The following is a 25,658-nucleotide window of genomic DNA, read 5'->3' as shown; positions in this document are numbered from 1 at the left end:
TCACCAGGGACAATGTAGTCAACGTGTGCAAGCTGGATGTCATTTCCAATAGTAATGTGTATGTTTTATTTTTTTAAGAATACAATGTTTTGAGGCTTTTTAGCCTTTTGTGGTACCTTAGTAATGATATGAGTTTCTAACACTGGTACTGTATGTGAACTGTTTTATGGTCACCATCGTTGTCTCATTTGTTTACACTTTACCAACCTCATGAATGATTTGATAATGTTCAGCTGATGTTTAAAATTAGGGATGCATGATATTGGATTTTATTGGACAGTCTGTGGAGGGAAGCACAGTCAGGCGGCGAAGGAGATGGCAACAAATCGGCCTCTCATAACCGGCAGAAATGGCTGATGCCGATATTTCATTTTAGAGCTTTTATCGGCCGATACCGATGACGTGCCGATAATATCGTGCATCCCTATTTAAAATGCTACATATAGACCTACAACAATCTTTTCAGTGACAGTGAACAGCAGCTGCCTGTGGTTCTGACCCTTTGCTGTTGTGTGTGTGTGTGTGTGTGTGTGTGTGTGTGTGTGTGTGTGTGTGTGTGTGTGTGTGTGTGTGCAGGATCCTGGCCACTGTGGGAGCTGATTTTGACCTGAGAACACTGAGAGCGGTGAGAGTGCTGCGGCCGCTCAAGCTGGTCTCTGGCATTCCCAGTAAGTAACCTTTACAGTTTAACATATTTTTATCGCTTATACCATAAACAGTAGGCCTGTACTGACGCCTTGCAACACTTCTAAAACCAGATAATTAACACATTTCTCATTTGTTTAATTCATACTCTGATAAAAATGTGAAAACAACAGAAAGTTTCGGTCGTAATTATTACTAGGGTGCTGGTGAAAAATGAGCCACATATGTGCTCCAGACTGGATTCAAATGACTGACCAGCAGATAATGTTGTAATCATCCTACTTCCCCCAGAGACATAAGTCCAGTCCGACTGGGGCTTTAGATATGTAATCAATGGAGTTCCCTTTAAAACAGGCTACAAAGGAGCGATATGGCGCTACAGAGTTTGTGATGACAGTATGGCGGGGGGGGGGGGGGGGGGGGGGGGGGGGGGGGCTTTACGGCCTTTGAGTATTCTATCAAATGGTCTTTCTGTTATCAAAAGCATGTTACTCTTGTGTGCATCAGGTCTCAGGTGGTGTTGAAGTCCATTATGAAAGCCATGGTACCTCTGCTGCAAATCGGCCTGCTGCTCTTCTTCGCCATCCTCATGTTCGCCATCATCGGCCTCGACTTCTACATGGGCAAGTTCCATCGCACTTGCTTCAGGACAGACACAGGTAAGCAAGAGGACAGAGTGGTACATCCTGTCAGCCGAGGTGTTTCCTATCCGTGCAGCCGGTCTTAGCAGCTCCTTGACGGACTGTTTAACCCTGACGGTCCTGGTGCTTCCTCCACAGGCTCTACTTTACTCAAGCTGCCCGTCAGACCCGATGCTTTTTCCCACTTTAACTCGAATAACAAACCGGGGCTCGGTGCTCCGGTTGGATCCACATGCAGAATGGGGAATATCGTTAGCTGGGAGGCTAGAATAGGCTAGCAGAGGCTATCTGGTACACATTATATAGTCTCCGCTAGCCTCTCAGCTGACGTTAGCCCCAGCTCTCCATGTGGATCCAACCAGAGCACTGAGCCCCAGGAGCACCAAAACCGTCAGGGTGAAACAGTCCGTGGAGGGAAGCACAGTCAGGCGGCGAAAGAGATGGCAACAAATCGGCCTCTCATAATCGGCCAATGCCGATATTTCATTTTAGATCCCGATTTATCTGACATTTGACAAGTGTACATTAAATAATCACTAACTTCAGTAGATACATAAGGCTTATTTTAAGGCCATTGCTGGAGAAACTTGTGCTATAGAGAATTGCCTCATCAAAGGATGAGGATTAGCTCGATGAACTGTAAAACATTCATGTATCAGCACAAAGATGGTTTTTGATGTCTGATACAATCTAGTTGACACAACAGTATTTCACTTTTTTAATGTATGAAATCTGTGACACAGCATATAAAATATTGAAATTAATCAAATCAATCTGTTGATCTACCAGTCTACCTACAGTACCAGAGATGCAACGATTAATCAATTAGCACAAACCCCCCAACATCAGGAAGATCAACAGAGGAGGGACATGTCACAGGTTACAAAGTAGACTGTAGTAATATGACACTAGGGAGAAACCGATTGACAATATTAGTGCAAACATATATGAAGACACACATACACATACACAGGGTAATATAATTACATAATAATCTCAAATCCTGTTCATATTTGCATCAGTATTGGTTGAACTCTGATCATAAGTCACTGTAGATATGTAAAATGTACCCTGCTTAAATGTTGCCATCTTGTGTATCACTGTAATTTAACCCGTGTATTATTATGAAGATTACATGTTTTTCTGTATCTTAGAACAAGAGGTTCTTTTACATAAGACATCCCCAGCCTTTTCTAAAAATACCTCGGCCTGTTTGTGTATTTCTGTGTATGTGACGGTGTGTGTGAATGTGTATGTTTGTGTGTGTTTGATGCTGTAGGCGAGCAAGCAGCAGAGTTCCCCTGTGGCCTGGAGGCTCCGGCAAGGACCTGCAGCAACGGCACCGCCTGTAAGGAGTACTGGACCGGACCCAACTTTGGCATCACCAACTTTGACAACATCCTTTTCGCTGTTCTCACCGTTTTCCAGTGCATCACCATGGAGGGATGGGTGGAAATCCTCTACAACGTGAGTCCACCTACAGGAGACACACGTGGGCCTACATGCTGTTTCCAAAGCGTCATGTCTGTTAGTTGCTTGGTGTACCAGATGGAAGTGTTTTACTGGCGCTGTGGAGGGATGTAGATTGTGTTATACAGAGCCTGTTTCTAAACATCTGAACAGTTACAGAAGAGCTGTGTAGGCAGGACTAAGGATGGGGACACCATCTCCTACATACAGTAGCTAGCTGTCTACATCCCTTATAAAGTTATAGAAAAACTGACACAAAAATAGTAGCATGGACGATGTTGTCAAGTCAACGTACAGAAATAACAGCTCTTAAAGTGACATATTTCTTTGGTCATTGTCTTAGAAAGTCATTATTTTCACTATCAATTAATCTGCCAATTGTTTTCTCAATCAATAGATTAATATTTCTCACTATAAAATGTAAGGAAATGCCTTTCACAATTTCCTGAAGCCAAAGGTGACACTTTCAAGTTGCTTGTTGCTTGTCCGTCCAACAGTTAAAAAGCCAAAGAGCTTTAATTTACTATCACATAAGAAATTTATGAAGCTGAAACTAGATCATTTCTGGCATTTTTAGACACTCTAGCAACATTAGTCTTGACTTTGTACTAAAGTTCTTTATAAATGTATAATGTAGTGCAAAATCAAGAGGTTGTGATATGCAGCACAACAAGCTAGTGAAACTCTGTTGACAGAACGGCATTCCCGCACATGCTCAGTGGTGTCTGCCTTACACAGAACTACTCTCTGGGGACTGAAAACACCATTGCTGTTATTAATCTTTGGAGCCGTTTCTTAACATATAACGTATGAAATGTGCTATATAGATACATTTGCCTTATATGCCCAGAATGTACTATAATATATTGTCACTTTTATCTCAATAATGATAAATGAATCAATAGGCTCTATTTTGTTACCTTTAAAGCAGATATTGAAATCTCTGTTGTAGCCATTAGTGCCATTAGCATTGCCTACACTCAATAAATTCCATCACTGTTATGCTTTAACAGCTCAGTACTGCCAGGAAAAATAGTTTTGCCACACATGTAGCAGATAAGCCATCTTAATTCAAGGGTACCTTCGGACACCAACGATTGGTGAGAATCGTTCAGCACAAAGTGAGAGAGCTTGGTTATTGTAGCAATGGATTCAATTCCACACAAGTAAGTAAAATTCTGTTAATATTTAGTGCACCAGTCTGTGTTCCCACAGTGCCATTCACAGTGTGAATGTGCAGGCCAGTCTGCCCTGTGCATCGTTGCTTTTCCTCCTGACTGCTACTTCCCCTCCCAGCCTTCCTCGGGGGGATGATTAGAGGCAAACATTAGAGCCTGCGGAGGATGACTCACACACAGCCACAGCTCCCATTAGGACCTCAGCACCGCCACTTTACTGCTAGCATGAAACAAATCACAGCTCTCTGCCATTTGCATAAGAGTCAGGATTTTATCATGCCAGAAAAACAATTATGCAATAGGTTAAATTATTAAACAGCTGTAGTGGGAAAAGAATGTGTGTTTAGCAGTGTGAGTCTCTCCTAGTAGGGCTGAAATAGGGAGACAGAAACAAACTGAAGGAAAAGAGAGAGGAAGAGAGTGATCAATAGTAGTTTGGTTGTTGAGAGCAAGAAAAGGTGGGGCAGAGAATTTTGCTTCTTTGATGTCAAATAATTGTTTCCCCACTGTAACAGCTACACAAGTACTGGACACAGGAACATGGACAGAACTACAAATCAAACATTTTTTCATACTTTAGCTTTAGCTCGGTTGAGATTAGAGAAAGATGGTGGTTTTGGTTAGATATTGAAAAAGTCAATATACTGACTTGCAGCACAAGAAGGTGAATGTGCTGCACTCAAAGGGCTTTACAACACATGCCAACATTCACCCATTCACACACACACATTCATACACTGATGGCAGACCTGTTCATCAGGAGCAACATAGTGCTTTACAATGTTTCTAATGCTCACTCACCTATTCACCTATTCAGTTTACAGTAAAATCCTCAAGATTTTCATTGTCATTCATCAAAACCCAATTTTAAATAGTATTTAGTTATTTTTTCAATGTGTTTACATCTTCTATACATAGTCATTTTCATTGTTACCCAGAGAGTCTGCCTTTCCCAAGTGGGATTCAAATTTCCTACACACACAATAGGGATTCACAGGAGACCACTTACTGTTCTCCAGTGTTACAGTTTTTAACTCTTTGATAGAAGCCTCCCTGTTCACCAATTATTCTCCTACACCCATAAGAGACCCATATTGGTCTTAAACCGTCATCACTTGAATTTTGGGGACAGTGCAACAAGCTGTAATGACAACATTTCCATTACCCTTATAAGTTGATATGGCTAATGTGTTAGATCTGTATCCAACAGACACAGAGCAACATTAGCATTAATGATCTAATTAGTAAGCCAGTAGGTCAAATTCACTCTACTTTTTACTCCTGGTTTGGTCTCTATGAATGCTCATTGTGGTTCACTTTCTAAAACTTCCATTAAGTTCTTCACTTCCAGTGGCACACCAAGATTTAAGACCTTTGCTCCGTCAGCATCAGTGGCTGTTGGCATTCACATGATGAATAATCTCACTTCGACACTTAGACCAAGGTGTTAATCCAGAATTAGTCCATGTGGGACACAAGGGTTGGGGGGTTAAGATCACTACTTCATCCATCATTAGCCAGCTCTTTCCTTGTCCTCTGGATCAATGACAGACTGGTAATGCGCTCTGACTGTGCAGGTCAAGGTTGCTGTTTTTGCTGAATATGATTGGTGGATTCTCTGATTAAATTGTCAAGGGAGGAGTGACGGCTGTCTCATTTCCTGCTGCTGTGGGACCCGGCTGTGTCCTCTTCATCAGAGCAGCCATCCATCATGGCTGGACGGGCCCTCGTCTGTCTCTGCCAAAGCTGTGACTCTCTGATGAGGATGGAGGGCAAAAGTCAGACTGTCAATTTCTCATTAGGAGACCCCCAAGACCTCTCAGCCATAAACTCTGGTTTCTGACAGGTGCTGTCGCCTTTTTATGCTTTGTGCTAGCCCTGTATGTAGAAAACCTTTAACACACACACATACACTTTGGAGATGAACACACAGAACAGTAAGCTTTCAAAAAATAGAATGAATTGTGAACTCTAACCAATAACTCTTTCAGTGTACAAATGGGGTTGTGAATATGGTATTATAGATTATCACTAGATAGATTCAGTTCTCTCAGTGTGTGATGTAAACATCACAACATCCACCATTGTCTTTCTTTGTGTATTTGTAAATTTTAGTTATAGTTAGTGTAATTTCACTATCATGAGTGTCTTGACTGAAGTATTCAAGTATAATATTTGCTGCATCTGTAATTACAGAAAATGCAAATATAGTTAGTTTTTAAAGACAATAGAAAACACGCATTTTGTTTAGTTTGGAGAATTTGTTCAACTTCACCGTCAGAGTTGCCTTACTGTGCATAAATGCATTCCAAAGGCTTCAGAAGTCTTTCTGAACTTCAGAATTCCACTATTCTTCCCTGAGGCTCAGGAAAGAAACACTGTCTGAACACAAAGGGATTTTTGTACAGAACTCTTACTGTGGAGTCATGCTAAGTAGGAAGGGATCACTTCACAACCAGTACGGACAGTAGAAATGATTCACCAGTAGCTCTTGTAAATGTGGATATGCAAGTATTGTATTGAGATAATCCAGAGGTACTCTGTAGGGTCATTACACACAATTCATCCAATACATTTAGTCATATATTTCAACCATCTAGCCATATCCATACTTTTAGTTAAATGTTCATACTTCTCTGCTAAAGAGGTGGTTTTCTCACACTCTCAATCTCAACATGTGTTACAGCTGACTTGATATGTGGATTTTTTTTTTTTTTTAATCGAATCCAATGTCAACTGGAGAAGTACTCCCTGTTTGGGAAACACTGCCCTATTTCACATAGAAGAGGGCATTGTCTGCATTACCACCTTTTTCCGGTACTTGTCAGGCCTAGTTAGGGTCAGTTGCATGAGTCCTCTCTGGTGACACGACTCACCTGTAAACAGCAGGCAGACTTTCAGATGCTATCAGACAGAGCTCTTGGGAGCAGAATGTTTACAAGGCGGCTAGAGGACAGCAACAACAAGACACAGTGCAGAGCATTCACTGCGACTTGTCATCCAGTACTGCTACAACCCCTCTCTGTCCCTGTTTGTTCAGCATACTCGCTGATATATCGAGTGGTTGTGGAAAGACTGGTTCCTTGCAATAATCTGTAATTCTTAAGCATAGAAAAGGGCCCATATAAAGATAATGTATATTAAAAATACTGGCAGTCTTAGTTCAGGTCTAAACATAAATCTGGTTTGTTGTGTTAGCATGAGTCAGTACCTATTATTTCATGCTCTGACTCCAGTCTCTCAGGCGGTATGGGTGTGGTATTGCTGTGAATTGATGGCTGAACAGGGCTACTAATGGCTTTTCTATTGCCCTGTGTGCTCTCTCCATTCTGGTAGCCAAGGTCTGAGGCAGCCTCACCCTGACACCAGCTAATGCACTAATACACCCAGCCCTCTGCAGCCACTTCCAGCTCAGAGCTACATTATGACAGATGATTCCACCTTTCTAATACAGCGCCTTCTTGTAGGGATTCACTGGCAGCAGGTCAGCAGAGATCATCCAATATGAAAAATATACCTGTTTTTGTTGACTTCAAAGTCCAATCTCTTCTACCGTTCAGTTGCATCCTAGATAGCTAATATGAAAATATATAAATGTGATTTTTTTATAACGACTGCGATTGAAATTACAAAATATTTATGTGTTGTAAACTCCCAGCCTGTACTGGTGGTCTACATAGTATTACACTTGAGAAATTTGTATCATGCATAATCACAAACATGAAATGCTGGAAAAGTAACGTTAGCTGGTAATCTACAGTATAGCACAAGTTTAGCTCACGTTTGGTTAGAATTGTGGATATACTTTGCATTACTAAGTATTTTTCAAAAGTTATTAAGACATTAAAAATGGTATCATATCATTAATTACAGCTACAGTCAGTATTGATCCACTTATGACAAATATTACAAAGTGCCTGTTGGTTAAGTTAGCTAAGTTAGCAGCTAAAGAGCCAGATATATTGGAGTTGATGGGGACCAAAACTGAACTAAAAGCAGGGTGAATATTGGACTTAAACTCATCATTTGAACAAAAACACAACTCCAAATGAATACAGACGTAGCTCTGTGTCTTCAGGATGTGTAAATAAGTAGGTGTTTGGTATCAAGTTTGCTTTATTAACTTTATAAGACAACACCCAATGTTGTGTTTTAACTTGTACATTATTTTTACAGCTTGTTATGCTGCCCCCAAGTGGCTAAAAGCTAAAAGTTATTAGGTTTAATGATACTGGGAACAGATCTACATCAGTTAATTTAACGTTAGCTTCACAGACTGACTAAATGATGGGTTCAGATTCAGGACTGGTACAGTATGGCCGCAAGCTAAAGTGATGTGCTTAAACTTTTACTGAGAAATTCTGTTAAATTCTGTATCTGTAAATATCCAGCAGATGTTAGTCATTTACTTTTGACAACTACAGATTCAGCTGCTACAGTATCTACCTGTCTGAAAAAGACGTGAGACAATCAGTGAGACACCTAGAGAAAGACGCCTCACTTGGTTGGTCGTTTCTGAATCCACAGAATGTGCTCTCTCTTTCCAAATGTGTGTTTTTCTGTCTTGAGGTAGCTAGGTCTGAACAAGTATTATAGTACCGACACCTACGTGCAGAGAACATATCAACTAGAAAACAGGAAAGAGTTTAATTTTGTAGTTTGGCCAATAGGGCTGTAGTCTGCTGGTCGACTGGTCGATTAGTTGGTCGATATGCTCTCGTCCGACTAAATTCTCATTGGTCGAATAATCTCTGTGTTATTTTCATAAGGAGAAAAATGCTACATCAACAGCTTTCCAGGAGTAATCCATTATTTCCTGCGGCGGGAGGGACAGACTAACAAATTACCTGTGAAAACGGGGGTGTATTCAAAACACCCCAGTTGTTTTCACAACTTTGAACTCGACCAACTTAATGGAGACTGCTGAGTCTAACTGTACTCAACGTTTACTGAACGTTTACTGAATCAGTGTTTCTCCATAATGACACAACGAGAACCTCCGGCAGACCAAAAAAAATATTTTTAATATTTGAAATCGACAGCGTTTGGGAGTCTCTGTGCAGCGCTGTTCCGGTACGTGAGTCAACCTCTGGCGTTGCCAAGGAAACCACTGGTCGCGTGGCTCCGTTAAGGAGTATGTTTGCGTAGAGAGTGGGGAAAGAGCGAGGGGCAGAGAAGTGACGGTGGATGCGAGCGGGGCAGAGGAAAAGGTTAGCGGTAAGTTGTTAGTCTGGCAGTAAATGTACAGTACAGACTACAGTCTGTCAGTTAATAATGCTAAAAAGTCTGTGTTGTTTCCCCAACAGCTCCAAAGTTAGCAACAATGGGTTAGCCTAACCTGAAGACACAAAACAGAGAAATACAGAACAGAGAGTTTACTGTGCACTCAGTCCCGTTACAGCCCCCCCCCGCGACTGATCGATTAGTTGAAGATTATGTACGATTTTAGTCGACCAAGATTTTCTTTGGTTGACTACAGCCCTATTGGCCAACTCACTTAATTACTGTTAATTAGCTACAGCTGACAAAATCTGCAGGTCAAATTGCTGTTTTCAAGAATTATTATCGGATTGTCCATTTACAAAGAATAGGGCATGGAGAGCCAGAGTAAGTAGACTATTTATCAGAAGGTTAGTTGTTCATAGTTGTCAGATCCCAACTTCTCTTGTCCACATGTCCAAGTGTCCATAAATTGCTCCATAAATTGTGTAGGTTTGAGGAAAAAAATGCAAGTCACTTTAGACAAAAGTGTCGGCCAAATGAATGTTATGTAATAGAGCTTTTTCCTAGAGGAGAATCCATTCAAGACAGTTCCTATTCCTGGCATTCACATCTTCAAATTCTTTTTATAGAAGCTGAGCCAGCATGCAGGATCTTATGTACCTATTGTTAATGCTCACTTGCAAAAACACTTATGCAGAAATCTGGTTTAGATGTGAGAGTGGCCGGGTAACAGTGGGTATGACTTCTAGAAGCATCAACAGGATGTCCATTTAAATAAATCAATTCTCTCTCTCTCGCTCTCTCTCTATCTCTCTCTCACACACACACACACACACACACACACACACACACACACACACAGAGGGTTTGACGTGCAGCGGCTTTTGAAGGCAAATACCAATATTTTCAGATATTAGTCACTACCATAAGTTTTGATATTTCCTTAATGCTAAAGAAGAAATCACAACCAAGTAAACTCTCCCCACATGCTAGTTCATACTGTCCCATTTGTCTTCATTATATTGCAGCTTTAATGTTCTCCATTGTCTCTCTGTACAGTGAAGACCTCAGTCTTAAAATACTGATTGGTCCACCTCTGTCAGCCTGTTGATAAAAGAGGGTAAATGTTTAAAAATAGCTCTCTGGGGAGCAGAGACGGATGATGAAACCATGCAGGGCTGATCCTCTGTGTGTCTCTGTGTCTTCATGGGAATTCATACGAGCTTCTTTCTCTGATGATGATGATGATGGAGGCTTTGGGAAAACAAAGACTTATGTCACCTACAAATGACTAAATAAATGAACAAGTACATTTTCAAAATTTGAAACTGACTGATGAAAAGACAAACTTTCTGATGATCTTGTTGTTCATCCAGTCACACCGATTGTAGAGCTAAATATATAAGTTTGTCCTGAGGGTGGAGCTAGAGAAGGTTGTGGGTTTTTTCGTTATCTGCATGAATGTGCTTAACAGTTTTTAAGGCAATCTGTGAATTAGATTTATCCTCAGTAAAGCCTGACAGTAGGACTAGATGAGATATAACAGAAAAAAATTAAATGACTTATTAAAATGAAAAAAAGTTGGCTGCATGCCACTGTCTGCAGTCTTGCATGCTTAACGGGCGTGTTTCTGGGAATTCTGCAAGTCCTGTAGACCGTCCACATCCATAATTCATCAAGTCCGCAAGTTCACTTTCTGTCTGGGGTGCAGACTTCACAAGACTTTGCTCAAAAGATTACCCATAATTCATTGTGTTGTAGCTGTGATGATGTTGAAGACAAGATTAATAATCAGGAAAAGCAGAATAACCATCCTAACCATGAAACAGTTGTTTATTTCATTTTTAATGTATTTGTTTTATTGATGTAATGATGATATTGCACACATATAGAATATGCATCGGCAAAATCAGAGTTAGACAAGCAAAGTTTGGTTTCAGTTGGAAAAAAGAATCAGACCACCTAGAGGTTTTAATGTGAATATAATATCACACTATTATAATAATTACTAAAATGTAGTCAAAGCAGAAGACCCTGCACTTATCAGTAGTATTAAGAACTGTTCAGAAACATATTTTGAGATGGGTTACAAGGTCAGGAACTTGAATTCAAATCCATGGAAACAAGTGAGACCAGAAGTCACATCTCATTGTGCATTTTAGTTTCATGTGGTCTGAGTCCGCACAGACTTGACGTGATGACAGTGAACACATCACTATACTGTACGTATGACAGAAGCCTTTTGACTGACAGTAATGTTAGTGAAAGTTCAAGAAGTCAGCAGAGCATTAGGGATGATCATACCCTAGATACCATACCATATATCTTGGCCAACATAACCATCATAACCATCCTTGTTGCTTACCAGACAAAAAATCGCTTCCATGGCGGTTTCCGCCTGCTTCACTTTCATTCAGTTACACACTCAGATCCTGGAGCTGGCCAGTTCACACTGCCCACAGTCTTCCACAGTTGGTCACTGAAGTACCTCCATCTTACTTAATGGTTTCATATTGCCTTTGAATATGCAACTGTATGGGTGCAGCCTTACTTTTCTTAAAGTCAGGCTATAGTCATAACAGTAAAGACGAATGATGAAGAAGAATGAAAGTTGCTGACAGGAGAGGCATTACCGGTTATGGCAACCCAATCCAGGCTCTGCAGCTGCAGCCTCCCCACCAGAGACCATAATCCTGTTATCTCGGGATACTGGAAGTTTGGGTCAATATGACCCCCCCCCCCCCCCCCCCAGGTTGAGAAGATCAATCTTAACAAGTCACTTAAAATGAAATCTATTCTTGAGTCATCTGGAGTTGGGTTTATTTGCTGCAATCAGTCTCATTTCATCACACCGGCTGTGTGGAGGATTTACCCTCTGAACCCATTCAGGTAACATTTTGGCTCAATAATAAAATAACCTGTTTAAATATTGTACTCTGATTCATATTTTGCATCTAATGAGTGTGATTGAAGATAGATTTTCGTTATGGCTGCACCATTTAATCAAACAAGTATTAAGTTCCTTCAATCCATTTTCAATCGAATATATGGGTCCTAAGCAGGGACTGGACTGCTGAGCATCCTTTTCCCCAATCATGTTGTTCTGGGTCTGCCCGGGGTCCCCTCCTAGTTAGACATGCCCAGAAAACATGTGCAGGGAGGCGTCCAGGACATATCTTGATCACAAGTTCCTCTACTGGCTCCTTTCAAAGTGATGGAGCAGTGGTTCTGCTCCTCACTATTTCACAATGTCTGTGCTCACGGCTATTGCTTAGGATTGGGTCACCATTACAAAAATGATTTATATGACTGTATGACAGACAAAAGTCAGAATTTACATGCTTGTCAGAGGAAACCGGACTATACATTGTATTAGGCATTTGAAGTAACATCAAATATCCAATCGTTTTCTTAGGACAGTCCCCCTGCACCATACTGAAGGGTTTATGCAACCTAAACCCAAGTCACCCATTTCAGATGCTGAAAATGAATGCTTACCATTGACCTCTTAAATATGAAAGTCATTTTTTATAATAAGAGTCATCCATTCTGTTTATCTACCTCCATGGCCCTAGTAATTGTTAATATTCATAATCTTGGGGATGTTTATTAAAGGGCATACAGTGGAGTTTAACTCTGAGTTTGGCAGTTTGTTTTACATGTCATGTATCTGGTGTAGTGGTCAATTTGCTACCACTTGGTCATATTATTAAAAAACATAATATCAGTTACCATTTCTGTCCCGATGATATACAATTATATCTCTCCTTTGACATTAATGACACCAATCATTTAAACAACCTCCACGTGTGCATCGCAGGTATCAATAATTGGTTGGTGTCAATTTTTCTACATTATTATCATAGGTCCAGACTTGTCACGGAATCACATTTCCTCCAATCTTGGTCCCCTCTCATCTAACATTATTAACTCTTATATTATCTTTGATAACCACCTCAACTTTGACCAGCATATTAATTTTGTTGTCCAATCATGTTTTTTCCAACTAAGAAAAATGTCAAAATCATGTCATTTTTATCCACCAAAAACTTAGAAACAGTAATTCATGCATCCTTTTAATCCCGGTTAGATAACTGCAATGCACTCTTCTCATGCCTCACGCAACAAAACCTCAATGAACTTCAACTGACTCATAACCAGGTCCAACAGGAAAGAACACATCACACCGGTTTTAAAATCCTTTCATTGGCTTCCAGTCCCTCTTAAAGTGGATTTTAAAATTTTAATGATCACTTTTAAGGCTTGTAGAGGGTTAGCTCCAGAATATAAAGCTGACCTGGTGACCTCCTATGAGTCTGAATGCAACCTGAGATCCTCTGGTAGGTCATTCATGGCCATTTCTCAGTCAAACCTTAAAACTAACTATTATTTTCTCTGATACCCTACATGGTACTAGCTACCTCAGCAGTCAAAATGAATGCATCTGCATGCCAGCAGAACAGAGAACAGTCTGGCAGCGGTTAGTTGCTGTGACGTAAACTGCAGGACCTCACTTCTAGATGCTAGTGTGCATCATTTATTAAACATTACCCTGTAATGCAGCCTGTCATATTAGGTGTGTTTGGACACCCACCCGCTAGTTGAAGAGGGTAATGGCTGAATTTGACGCTAAATAATTTGTTAAGGTGAGGCAGCACCAATTAACCCCACCCCCCCACCCCCACCCCCAACTATATGTTGAAACAGGCTGTTGTGGTTTTACATCCAATTTGGCAGATTTCAGTCTTTGGATTGCTCCTGTTTATACTCCAAAATGCTCACTTTGTATCTTGAGTACTCAGTTCAGTGCACCCGAACAATTGTTTGGGTGGCAACCAGCCAGTAATCTTAATGGTAACATGGATTTTGTGTGTATGCCCTGTGCTTTAGTCCACTGTCTCTATTATATAAGATATATTCCACATGAAAACAAAATGTCTGACAGCAGCCATGGCAGCAAGTTATTTTGTTGTCATTGTATCTGCAGTCACTCTGCACTAATATCCTCTGTGCATCTAAGTGGGAGTATGGCAGCAGTTAGGCTAGATTCAATTAAGACAGGTCTGTTTTTCTAATTCATTCTCTGCTCCACTGTGTTACCTTGCTGGTTCAGATGATGTTCATGATGTGTCTTAGAGACATTAAAACATCTCTAAAATGTTTCTTTTTATGAGAATGAGGTAAATGTCAGCTGACCCTCCGCTCCACCAGGTTTGGATGTAGGTCGGAGGCTGCCTGGCTTCGGTGACGTTGCAAGGCTACCAGGATTGACATTAATTCAATGATCTGGACAATTAAATGCAATTTGCTCTGTGTCTGCAGTATGTGGAAATAACCAACTGTTTGCTAACGTGTCATTTATCTTCCTGCCAATGTATTCAGAGTCTTGCAGGCCATACTGTATGTAAGCATTTTATCCTCTAGTTAAGCTACATAATAATTTGATTGTGTGGAAGAGACTACTGCTTAGTTCTGAGAAAACAATGAGCAAATCTATAGACACAAAATGAGAAATGAACGCATGCTTCTGAATGATAGGGAGGTGTTGCGATGGGTTTCAGTAAATGAGCTCACCACCAGACAGTTTCCAGTGAAATCAGATTAATCTCCCAAATGAATAATCTGAGTGTGAGTCCTTGCTGTAAGAAATTCAGTAAACATGAATTCACAGTAGAAAGTCGTCAGGCAGGGTGGATGTCGATATAGAAAACATGAGCCTGAGAAGTTGAGCGCTTCTCCTGCATTTCTGCTCCAACGACAAACCACACACACAAGCGCACCTCCTCTCCGCACCAGCGCCCATGCCTATTTTGTTGTTTTGTATTTCCAAAACGAGCCAGTGACTTTACAGTAGACACAGAGTAAAGTGAGGATAGTGTTATAGCAGTGAAGCCTGGCATTTTCTCTTAAGCCCTGTTCTTAACACATTGCTGATTTTAGTATTTTCATGGGATTTGTTGGCAATAAGAAAAAATATGAAATAACACCAGCCTTATCATTTAACTACAATAACACAAAAGTATTAATGATCCTATTCTTTTTCTGTGTTATGTATTTATGTGTTCAGGCCAACGATGCCTCAGGGAACACGTGGAACTGGCTGTACTTCATCCCCCTCATCATCATCGGTTCCTTCTTCATGCTCAACCTGGTGCTAGGTGTGCTGTCAGGGTGAGTACAAACTGTGAATAGGTTACAAGTCTCATTACCGAGGTTTAGCCCACACCTAACCAGGCCTGGTTTTATTTTGTCTAGAGCAAAAGGCAGCTGTCTCGTGCCCAATGTGAGATCACAACATATGGATGTGTTAATTTAGCTCATGCTCATTTAGTTGAGTGTTGAAAAAGTAAGAAAATGACAAGAGAAATATGTGACTGCAGAACTGCACATTACACCGGTGGCTACAGTGTACAGGTGAAGGAGATGAAATTCAAAACCAGCAACATCTAGAACAGATCATACTTAGTACAATCTATGTTTACATGCATATTAGTCTTCTCAGCCACCTGGAAAAAAATATGTGCACATATTGGCGTCGGCAATCAGCCACAATGAGTTGGAAATATCGATATCATATCCGATATCAGCAAAAAATCCAATATCATGCATCCCTAATTAAAAAACATCAATGAGCCACACTAATTTACTGGAGTAACTGGGTGACATGTTCCTTCATTACCATAGATCCAACATGAGATTTGTATATTAAAAGCATTGCCATAGAAACTGAGTACAAGCAGTCTTCTTAATTGCCAAATTCATGTTCCCCAACTGTACACGTCAGCGCGGAGCTACATGTTTAGAACCACCCAAAAAAGTTTGTTAGTCAGCAATGAAAAAAACTCTGAAACGCTGATCACTATAATCAGTAGAGTTATTACTATATGTGTTTACTGGCATTGTCTTGCTAGTCATCAGTTATTTAGATTATTTAAACAATTCAACCCTAGCCCAGGACCATCATATTGTTTTCTGATGTCTTTACTGCAGAAATAGAATATGTCAGGCTGCTAAATACCACTGTCACAGATGATAAGGAGCTCAGAAAGACAAACAGGCAGTCATATTAATGCTAACTGCCAGAGAAAATAATTTTTGGCCGCTTCCAAAAGCCTGGCAGGAGAAAGTGTGAGTATGTAACTATGCTATGATGTAAGTGATATTTAAAAAGTAATGTTATTTTTCAAAAAAAATCTGTTGGAAAAGGGGGGGTTGTCATATAATCAGAGTCGCCTTATATTTGTATCCTTATTTATATTCGTACCTCAAGCCCAAGTACGTTATGCCATTGAGAGTTACTATAACACTTTTAGGAGAAGGATGAGCTAAAAGTCAAGCTAACCACCAACTGCTGGACACCTGTTAGCTATCAGTTAATGGATGTCTAGGAGCTAGGGGTGCAGTTACATTTCAATACTGAAGTGGTCTAAGGGAACTCCAAAATCCTTTCAAAGCTTCAAGAAGTCTTTTGGACTCTGTACAGACTCTGGTGCTGTATCAGGATCATTTCAATACATATCTCTGTTGGAGCTTAACAGCGCCAGCATAGCTGCTGGCTAGCTTTACTGGCTAGCTTTAGTTAAGAAATTGTTAAAGCTAGCCAGTAACTAAAGCTAAAAATGTTTGTTAAAAATGTAAAAAATAATGTTTAAAAGTTTCATTGTGAATTTTCACAATGAAACATTTAAACAGCTAATAAAACTTAATTTTATTTATTGTAAGCTAACAAGAACCACTTCAAAATAAAGGCCAACCACGCTGGAAGTAAAATGTCCAAATACGTCAACGTGTTTGCCACTCTGTGCCATCACACATTACAACTTTGAGAGGATTTTGGACTTTTTGTCAACCAAATCTATAACCTGTATTAATGCAAATAAAAAAAACAAACATTATCAACTTCTATTGTAGTTAGATAGCATTAGCTTAGCTGTTAGCTAGGTTTAGTTAACTTAGTATTCTCAATAAAACCGAGTTGTGGTTTGAGTAAAAATTGTTAAAATAAATAATCTTAATTTAAATAACTCATGATTAGCACATTTCCAGCAAACACATTAATTTACAGATCTACTAAATACTCGTACTAAACTTTTCAGGTGGTGAGTGGTGCTAAATGTTTGTGGTGAAGGGCTTCACAACAGATGCGTGAGTGACTGAGTTATGGTCAGTAGTTTATGGTGTTCACAGTTTGTGCACACTAACTGATACACAAGTGTCCTGGAATAAGTGTCTTGTAGTGGTGACAAAGCTATCAGGCGATATGAGTAATAAATGACCAGTATACAGCTTTCTATGTATGGATCAGTGTAAATGTTTGATTTTCTATGGGTCACTCATAAAATATAAAATCTTATAACTCACATTAAAACATCCCACATTTCGAGTTTTTCCCTTCTTCCAGTGTGTGTATATTTCTCTTGCATTTACTAATTTAGTTGAATTCCACATCTGTGGCTGTGCCAATGTAATATTCATGAGGTTTTATTAAAACATAAATTCACTTGATTATACAAGTCTGCCGCACTAAGAGTAGATTTTGTACTGTACATGGTGTGCAGAGTCTGTCAGTGTAATTCTGTGGTACACATTCCCTCATTTATAAAGCAACACAAGTAGCAGACGCTGGGTCACGAGTATGTCATCACCATTTAAAAGAGCATCATGGGAGAAGGCTGTGTTTTTATTGCCTCTTTTGTGATATTGCTTTGTAGTGATCATCATCTTTCTTCAGCAGCAGCAGTCTCTCAGTGTTGTTATTCACCCTCCACTCATGTGTAAGTTACAGTATATCATCCATACAGATTCATAATGGGAATGTGATTTTTCCATCGGAGTCAAAGTGGGTAGATAGGAGATAATCAAATATGCAGGATGGAGGCTACATCCCCAAATCAGAGTACAGAGTGGCATTCAACAAGTGGACGTAGAATGCAGATGACCACCCTAACACTTCAACCATACACCCCCCAACAATCACTGGGACATATGAACACTACCGTAGCATTAGCATTGTGTTTTTACATCTCAAAAATAGGGGCTTTTTAAAAGGAATTGTTCAACAGCTACCACATAATTGAATTAATATGAAAGAATAACATCAGAAAATGAAAATAAATAATTTTCCGTTGTGTGTTTAAAAAAAAAAAAAAGAGAGATACATGCACGGGTAGTAATTATTTATATAGCACAAGAAATCCTTCAGCCCTACTGTCCATCCTCACTTTTTTATACTTCTGTTGCTTTTCCTAAATCTTTTTAAAATTATGACATCCATCATACTGTATGCCCTATTCTCATTAAAAAATGATTATATATTTTTCATATATCATACAGTATATTATTATAAACTGCACCAGTAACATACTTTCCCCATGTTGCTTCACATCTTTTTCTACCATTTTCTTTTTCATATTCAAATAATAAAACATGAATTTTTTGGAAATTCTGTATTGTTTGTGATTTCCAGTGTAGTTTTCTTGTAAAGAAACACTTTTATTTACAGTTAGTGTTTCTCACCCAAATGCACTCTGGGTATCCTGAAGGCCAAACATGTTGATTCATTTCTTAGGTTTCACAGTCTTGTTTCAAAAGGGGCTTCATATTCTATGTGGTTCTTCAAATGTGAATGCAATATATCTAGTGGACTGGTGTACAGATCCAACACAAACCAGTCCAAATACATAGGGACCTCATTGCAACTCCAACGTTGCTGTTGCTGGAAATTGTCAGTATTGCTGTAATATAGTTTCCAGCCACCAGTGTCAGCACTGAGCACAGAAGTTCATTTTCCCTGTGGTGGGTTTGTATTTTAACATTCTTCCAGAGCTTAATGAGTATTAAATACTGCTGTATGGTACTGACATACTCTCTCCCTTAACGACCTGTTGATTTGTTGTTAGAAATCTAATATAATTCCCAGCAGCCTTTGCACCAGATGTTCTCGGCTGCTTTCTCACGTGGTGTTGTGTGACATTAATGCTGTTATTTTTATATTCTCTTCAGCTATCTAAGCTCATTCAGATGGATGGGCGAACACAGAGTTGTATTCATGTTCACTCTCCTCTTGTTTAATGTTAAGGTCGTTCGTTTTGAAAGAAGCCACAGTCCTCTAAGTTCCAGCTTGCTCTGCCTTTGCTGATAACGTTTCTTCCTGCTGCTGTGAAATCTAATTTGCGCAACATTGTTCTTTTTCTCATCCAACCTTAATGCAGCTACTCGCAGGACGGAACAATAAGTCTCAACTTTTTCTTGTTTACTTCATTTTAACGGCAGTTAATTAGGCCATCGGGAAAGGACTGTGATAGAGTGAACAAACTGCAAAGTCAGCTCAGCAGAGCCATTAATATTTGTTTCACCTTGCAGTCATTTTTATGTCCATCATTTTCCTCAAAGTTTTATCTAGATTATCTTTTTCATGTAAGCTCGTGTTATTATCAGCTTCCAACAAGCTCAAACACAGGAGCAGGTTGAGGCTCAGCACAAACTTTGACTGATATGACTTATAAAGGCAGTTCAAGACTTATCATTAAGTGTGATTACTTTTAAGCTCAGAACAGGTTTCTGCTTTTTAATCTTGTATTTGTAACACCAGATAAGGCGAATAAACACATACGGTCCAGTTAAGTGCATGACTTGCTGTCTGTCACCAGAGTTGAACAGTTAAACTGATGACATCACCAAAACTGTTTTATGAACGAGTTACCTGTTAGTCCAGGGCCCTGTTTCCTGATAATGTGATTTCTCTCTTAATTATCTTCAGTTTCTACACTTGTTTCCCAAAGCAGAAGTTCAGAGCGAGTGCACATGCACGTCATTAAGAGCTTCTTAACTTTGGCTGTCTGCGGTGCAGAAGATTATGTTTAATACATTTTTAAAGTAACTTTGCACATCTAAACTGTCCTTAAGCTGTGCAAATTAAAAATGCACACATCACAAAGTGTTGTAAATGACACAATGAAATTCAATATTCAGTATGAAAACAAAGCTTAATGTGCAGTTAACAGTCTTCATGTTCCTGGATGAAAGTAAACTGATTGATTTAGCTGCAAATGTTTCTCTGAAGCTCATATTAAACTAAGCATATCATCTATTGTGAATATTGTTCTGAATCCTTTCAGTATTTGAGCTGCTGTATATAAACAACCATAAATAAAAAAGAAAAGAGAACCTGGAAATATACAATCAGGAAAAGAGCATTTTAACCCTAAGAGATTCATATATTAGGTGAGAAGAGGACAATGACGACTCAAATCAGTTGTTGAATTAATTTATGTGTGTTGGTTTCATTATTTGACTGCCTGTCAATCTATAGGCATGCATCTTTGTATTGGAGTGTAGCTCAGGAATGCCAAGCTGAAGATTGCCCAGCAGAAAAGAGTTTATTTATATCATTTTACATCAGATGTCACTTAACAAAGAACATCAGTGTTCATGATAAAAGTACATATAGACTTAAACAATCCCAAATTTAAATACAACATGCACTTCTTAAGATACTCTTATCATCCTCCGAGTGGGTAGAAGTCACTCATTAACACTCTATTAATCTATAGTATAGAAATAACATAGACACACACCTACTGTACATCCCTACTGTATAGACGGGGAGAAAGCTTTAGTGGGCAGATAGCCTTTAACCGCCCCCTCTGTGATTATCTTGTCCTCTCTGCTTCCTGAGCTCTCCATAGAAGTCGTCAGATGGCTTTACAGTTACTGAGGAGGTGGAAGGTCACTGATGCTGTCTGACAGGGCTGTGCGGGGGCGATGTCATTGTTTAAAGGCCACGATCTGAGCTTCAGAGCAGCCAGGAAAACAGATACATGCAGGGTTGAGAGGCTGCAGACCCCCCAGGGGAGGTCGTGGCCGTCTGCACAGCTTTTATCTCATCAGCGTGGGCGGGGTGGGATGAGATGTGACTGTGATCAAAGATGAACCCCTAACCGTCGATTCTGAAATATCCCCTCACACATGTCATAGGAGCACAGTTCTGGTGGCATGATAGAGTTGCTCTGTGTGTCTGCTGAATGTGTGAATAATTGTTTGTGGACATGTTAGCTACGTACAACAACTTTGTAAAGTAGTAATATAGCTTGTTTTAGAGTTCTACTGCCCCTCACTGGTCAGAATTGATGAAGGAATCGTTCAATTGAAGGATTTTTCGCTACTTTAGCTTAGCATACCCCTTTTTTTTCAGTGTTTCTAGATTTTATCGCTGCATCGCTATCATTATCACATCAAGAAGTATACATGAACAAAAAAAGTCATTGTATTTTGAGATTGACAGTTCATTCTATTCATTGGAAACAGACAAAAAAAAATTCAACCTATGGTCCACTTACTCATTCTTACACTTATTCCCACAGTCTTCATCAGCAGATGTAGTTTCCTCAGTTGCTATGGAGCTATAGACATTCACACTTTCCCAAGATTTTGAGCACCTCTAGGGATTCTAGAGATATATCTATACACATACAGTACTTATACACAAACATATACTGTATACATGTAAACCTGCATACATGAATATGCACACAGACATATACAGTATGTACAGTACCAGTCAAAAGTTTGGACACACCTTCCCATTCACTTTAATGAGAAAATATACACACTGTACATACATCCATGCATGTATACACACATTGAGACACATATACATACTGATATGTTGTATTAATACACTATATTGATCGGTATTAGACGACCTTTAATAGGAATGCAGTAAAACAGCTTTTTTTAGGAGTGTGTGTGTGTATTGTTTCCATATGCTTTAGTTGAGGCTATGGTGTTTGTCTCTTTTTAATCTGGAGGAGATAGGTGTGTACTGAATGTGTATGAAAGCTCGTCTTTGCCTAACGTAGTGTGCATTTGTCTCTGTTTGTGCTGGCATATATATCAGTATGTGTGACACCGTGTGAGAGTGTGGCTGAAAGCTACAAGGCTGGGAAATCCTAGCTGCCACAATTTCTTCCTGCACACACACACACACACACACTGTACACTCAAGCAGCCAACACATAGATACACCCCACACACAATACACAGAGAGAGATATGTAGCCACACAATTTGATTTAGACAGTGGCAGGCACGTATACACACACACACACACACACACACACCCTCAGGAAGGCAGGCAGACAGCCACTGCAATGCAGGATAGAGCTTCCCCCGCCACTGTGTGGGAGACACACCAATCACTGAGCTATGGGGGTGGACTGGAGATCCCTCACTCTGTTGTTTCAATAGTCTGTCTTCCTCTCTCTCTTGTTTCCTTTATTGGTCTCTCTGTCTCTCCCCACCTCCTTTTCCTCTCTTATTCCACCTCCCTCCCCCTCGCTGCCTCATCTTTCATGTAACTCATTTCTCATTCAGCTCATTTAAATTGAAAAAACTGCCTTATTGGCATGACATGACCCTATTTTATCTCGGCAAAGCAACACAGTGGCAATGGAGATAATGCTATCAGCACTAACATATAACAAAAGTAATGTCATATTAGTACAAAGAGTGTGTTATTGGTTATAATAAGGATAACATTTCATATTCTCACAACAGATAAATGATTCAGTCAAGTGTTTCATCTGATTAATTATGTCCTCTCTGTATAAATATATATATATATATATAGACAAGTATTCAGATGGAGGATATATGTTTATACTGTGTTTGTATTGTAAGCATCATACTGTATGTAAACACACTCTGCATATATATTCTGCTGGCTGTGACTGAAAAAGGGGAGGTTAATAACACATTGTGGATAGTATATGCAAATGATCGATGGTTAACTTCCCTCCATGTTGCCTGCACCCAGAGCTTCCTACTCATTTGCCAGCAGAAGTCTTTGGAGATCTGCATTAGACTACAAACTACGTTTCTGCATTTTCTGTAGCGGTGCCTTCAAGGACGGTAAAATGTGGGTCTCCCAAAAACACTCCCTCCTACCATGTTACACAAGCGATAGGGAAAAGCACACACTCAAATATCACACTACTAAATACTTTATAATATCAGTATATTTGGAAGACAACTAGTTTCATGATACAAGGCCAAATAAAGTGCTGTGGAATCAGACAAAACAGAGTCTGGAGGAGGAAGCAACCACCAGAGTTAAGCCACAGACAAACTTCAGCGGCTGAATGTCTCCATGATAACACTAACACAAACAGAGAAAAGGCTGTTATCCTTGTGGTCGGGATCTTCAGTGATTCTTTTAGCCTTATTCTTGCAGCGCCTGGTGTAAATATCCTTTAGGCAGGGTAGAGCACCGCCTGTTGTACGTTTTGCAGGGCCTCGTGGTCCTGTTGGATGCTCTTTCCGTACCAGGCAGTGATGATCCCCGTCAGGATGCTCTTAATGGTGCAGGAGTAGAAATTCCTCAGTATTTGAGGGGCTACCTGGAATTTCCATTAATTGAACTGGATTTCCATTTCCAGTTCAATTAAATCCTAAAATGTATTTTAATGGTAAGACAAGTAGAGAGTAGTCAAAGAATCAGCAAACTGACTCAGTGATATCTGATACAGAAATATCTATCTAATGGTAGCTAAGATTAGCCACCCTATGCTAGAAAGACTGTTGCAGCAAAACCTCTGAGTGTATTAAATGGAGAATGAGGGAGATTACGCTCACTGTAAGTCTTTGTGCTTGGTGAGAAGTTTCAAGTCTAACTGAGGTCACAAGTCATTCATGTTAGAGTTAAACTTGAGTCTGACTCAAGTCCATGTCATGTGACCTGGCACCTCAACAGTAGTTGTGGAGAGAAAGGACAGTGTGCCTTGTTGGATACAGACACACATGAGCTTGTTCTCTTAGCGTCTGACTAGCCCTGCTGTTGACAGTCAGCTCAGTTATTCCACAATGTGACAAGACACTGACTCTGTCTTACCTGCTGCAAGCTAGCAGGCTGTATGCCTGTCAACAGTGGAGTGCCCCAGGGTCTGTGTGTTGGCTTCAGCTCAGATCTAATAAACATTTCTGTGTGTGTGTGTGTGTGTGTGTGTGTGCGCGCACGTGCGTGTTTGTGGTTTCTACAGGGAGTTTGCCAAGGAGAGAGAGAGAGTGGAGAAGAGGCAGGAATTCTTGAAGCTCCGCAGGCAGCAGCAAATAGAGAGAGAGTTAACCGGGTACCTGGAGTGGATCTGCAAAGCAGGTCAGAAACAAATACACACACACACACACACACACACACACACACACACACACACACACACACACACCTTCGGCCGAACGTGGCTTACAAATGTGTACCTACCCCTCACTCATTGTCAAAGTTACATTTTAGGCACCGAACTGAAGCACAGTCACATACTTATATTTAAAGATAGAAAAGACAAAATACATGAACTGACTTTACTGTAATTAACAATATGACCTAATTGTGTCTGCTTGTAATTCATGTGTGGTATTTGTGTTCCAGAGGAGGTGATGCTGGCTGAGGAGGATAAGAACGCGGAGGAGAAATCCCTGGATGGAGCGTGGTACAAAAGGAAACACAACAACTCTGGTGAGGACTCTCATCTTCACAGTTGACTGTGAAGACAGTAAATTATCAGCTATGTAAACAATTCAGCACCATATTAATTGTATTTATTTATTAGGACAGTGTACAGTTTTTAACATAAAAGATGCACTGCACCGGAGTTAGCTCAAAGCTAATTTACATCCGCAGTCGCCCACAATCAAAACATACAACAGCACAACAGCAAAGAGTACAAAGCAGGTGTTCACTATCTAAATATACCAAAACTAAACCAAAATACACAGGTAGATAAATATCTAAAAAAAAAAAAAAAGTATGATCCACAGTTGTAAGGGTGTCATATCATTTAGCGTTTACCTGATGTGACAGATAGATGTTCTGTTGAGATTTGTTTCTTCCTTCATGAAATGTTTGCAAAGTCTCTTTTAATATATTGAAATCTGCATTTTTGCACCAGCTGGCGGTCTGTCTTCTTCTCCTCCTTTATTGCCGCATTGCTACCTGCCTTCTACTGTACCGCACAGCCACCAGCTGTTTTACTGCCATCTACAATCAGCAGTGTGTGCTGAGACAAACATCTCAGCTCTACAACACCATTAGCGCTTAAATTCTTCATAGTGTACCTTTAAAGTCACAGTGAATGGCTATTTGAAGAGTGTATCACTTCCTTGTATTCCTGATATTCTAGGACATGTCACTCACTATCAGTTAATTAATAATTACTCAATAAACTACAGCTCCCATAGAAATTTACCAGCATGGGTACTCATGTCATCGTAACTTTGTTTTGTCAATCCATAAAATTCTTAAACACAAGATGTCATTATTTTTACATTTTAGCTGTAATCTCTGCTGTCTACAGTGTTCAGTCCTCTATGTCTGACCTAACTGCAACTCCTCAACTTGCCCAAGGTCTCAGCGCATCTTTCGAGCTGTGATGTTTAACTCGAGACGGTCAAGGCTTGTGAGAAATGGTGTCAAATGCTGTAAAAAAAAAAACAAACAAAAAAAAAAAACG

General features: G+C 39.9%; 1 protein-coding gene and 1 long non-coding RNA gene across 13 annotated transcripts in view; one reads left to right on the top strand and one right to left on the bottom strand.

The window, feature by feature from the left end:
* Positions 1 to 581: 581 nt before the first annotated feature.
* cacna1ba (calcium channel, voltage-dependent, N type, alpha 1B subunit, a) overlaps positions 582 to 25,658 on the top strand; it is a 97,626-nt gene continuing 72,549 nt past the window's right edge. For 10 of the 12 annotated variants that reach the window (XR_006098177.1, XM_042421761.1, XM_042421763.1 and 7 more), the window contains exons 1-6: positions 582 to 668; positions 1,153 to 1,304; positions 2,566 to 2,753; positions 15,225 to 15,328; positions 24,195 to 24,310; positions 24,578 to 24,664. Coding sequence is in view for 11 of the 12 variants with exons in the window: in XM_042421761.1 (XP_042277695.1) it covers positions 1,178 to 1,304; positions 2,566 to 2,753; positions 15,225 to 15,328; positions 24,195 to 24,310; positions 24,578 to 24,664 (622 nt within the window). In the remaining variant the exon portion in view is untranslated. Of the gene's footprint in view, positions 669 to 1,152; positions 1,305 to 2,565; positions 2,754 to 9,013; positions 9,152 to 15,224; positions 15,329 to 24,194; positions 24,311 to 24,577; positions 24,665 to 25,658 lie in introns of those variants that run through there. The other 2 variants (XM_042421766.1, XM_042421767.1) reach the window with 2 other exon arrangements.
* LOC121904178 lies at positions 2,762 to 7,237 on the bottom strand. Its single transcript, XR_006098178.1, has 3 exons — positions 7,146 to 7,237; positions 6,811 to 7,035; positions 2,762 to 5,690 (listed from the first exon to the last, which is right to left on the bottom strand). It is a non-coding gene; the product is annotated as an uncharacterized LOC121904178 (long non-coding RNA).

The sequence above is a fragment of the Thunnus maccoyii genome, chromosome 9, assembly GCF_910596095.1.
Source record: "Thunnus maccoyii chromosome 9, fThuMac1.1, whole genome shotgun sequence".
Classification (NCBI taxonomy): Eukaryota; Metazoa; Chordata; class Actinopteri; order Scombriformes; family Scombridae; genus Thunnus; species Thunnus maccoyii.
Note: the sequence above shows the minus strand (reverse complement) of the source record. Positions and strands in the feature narration are given on the sequence as shown.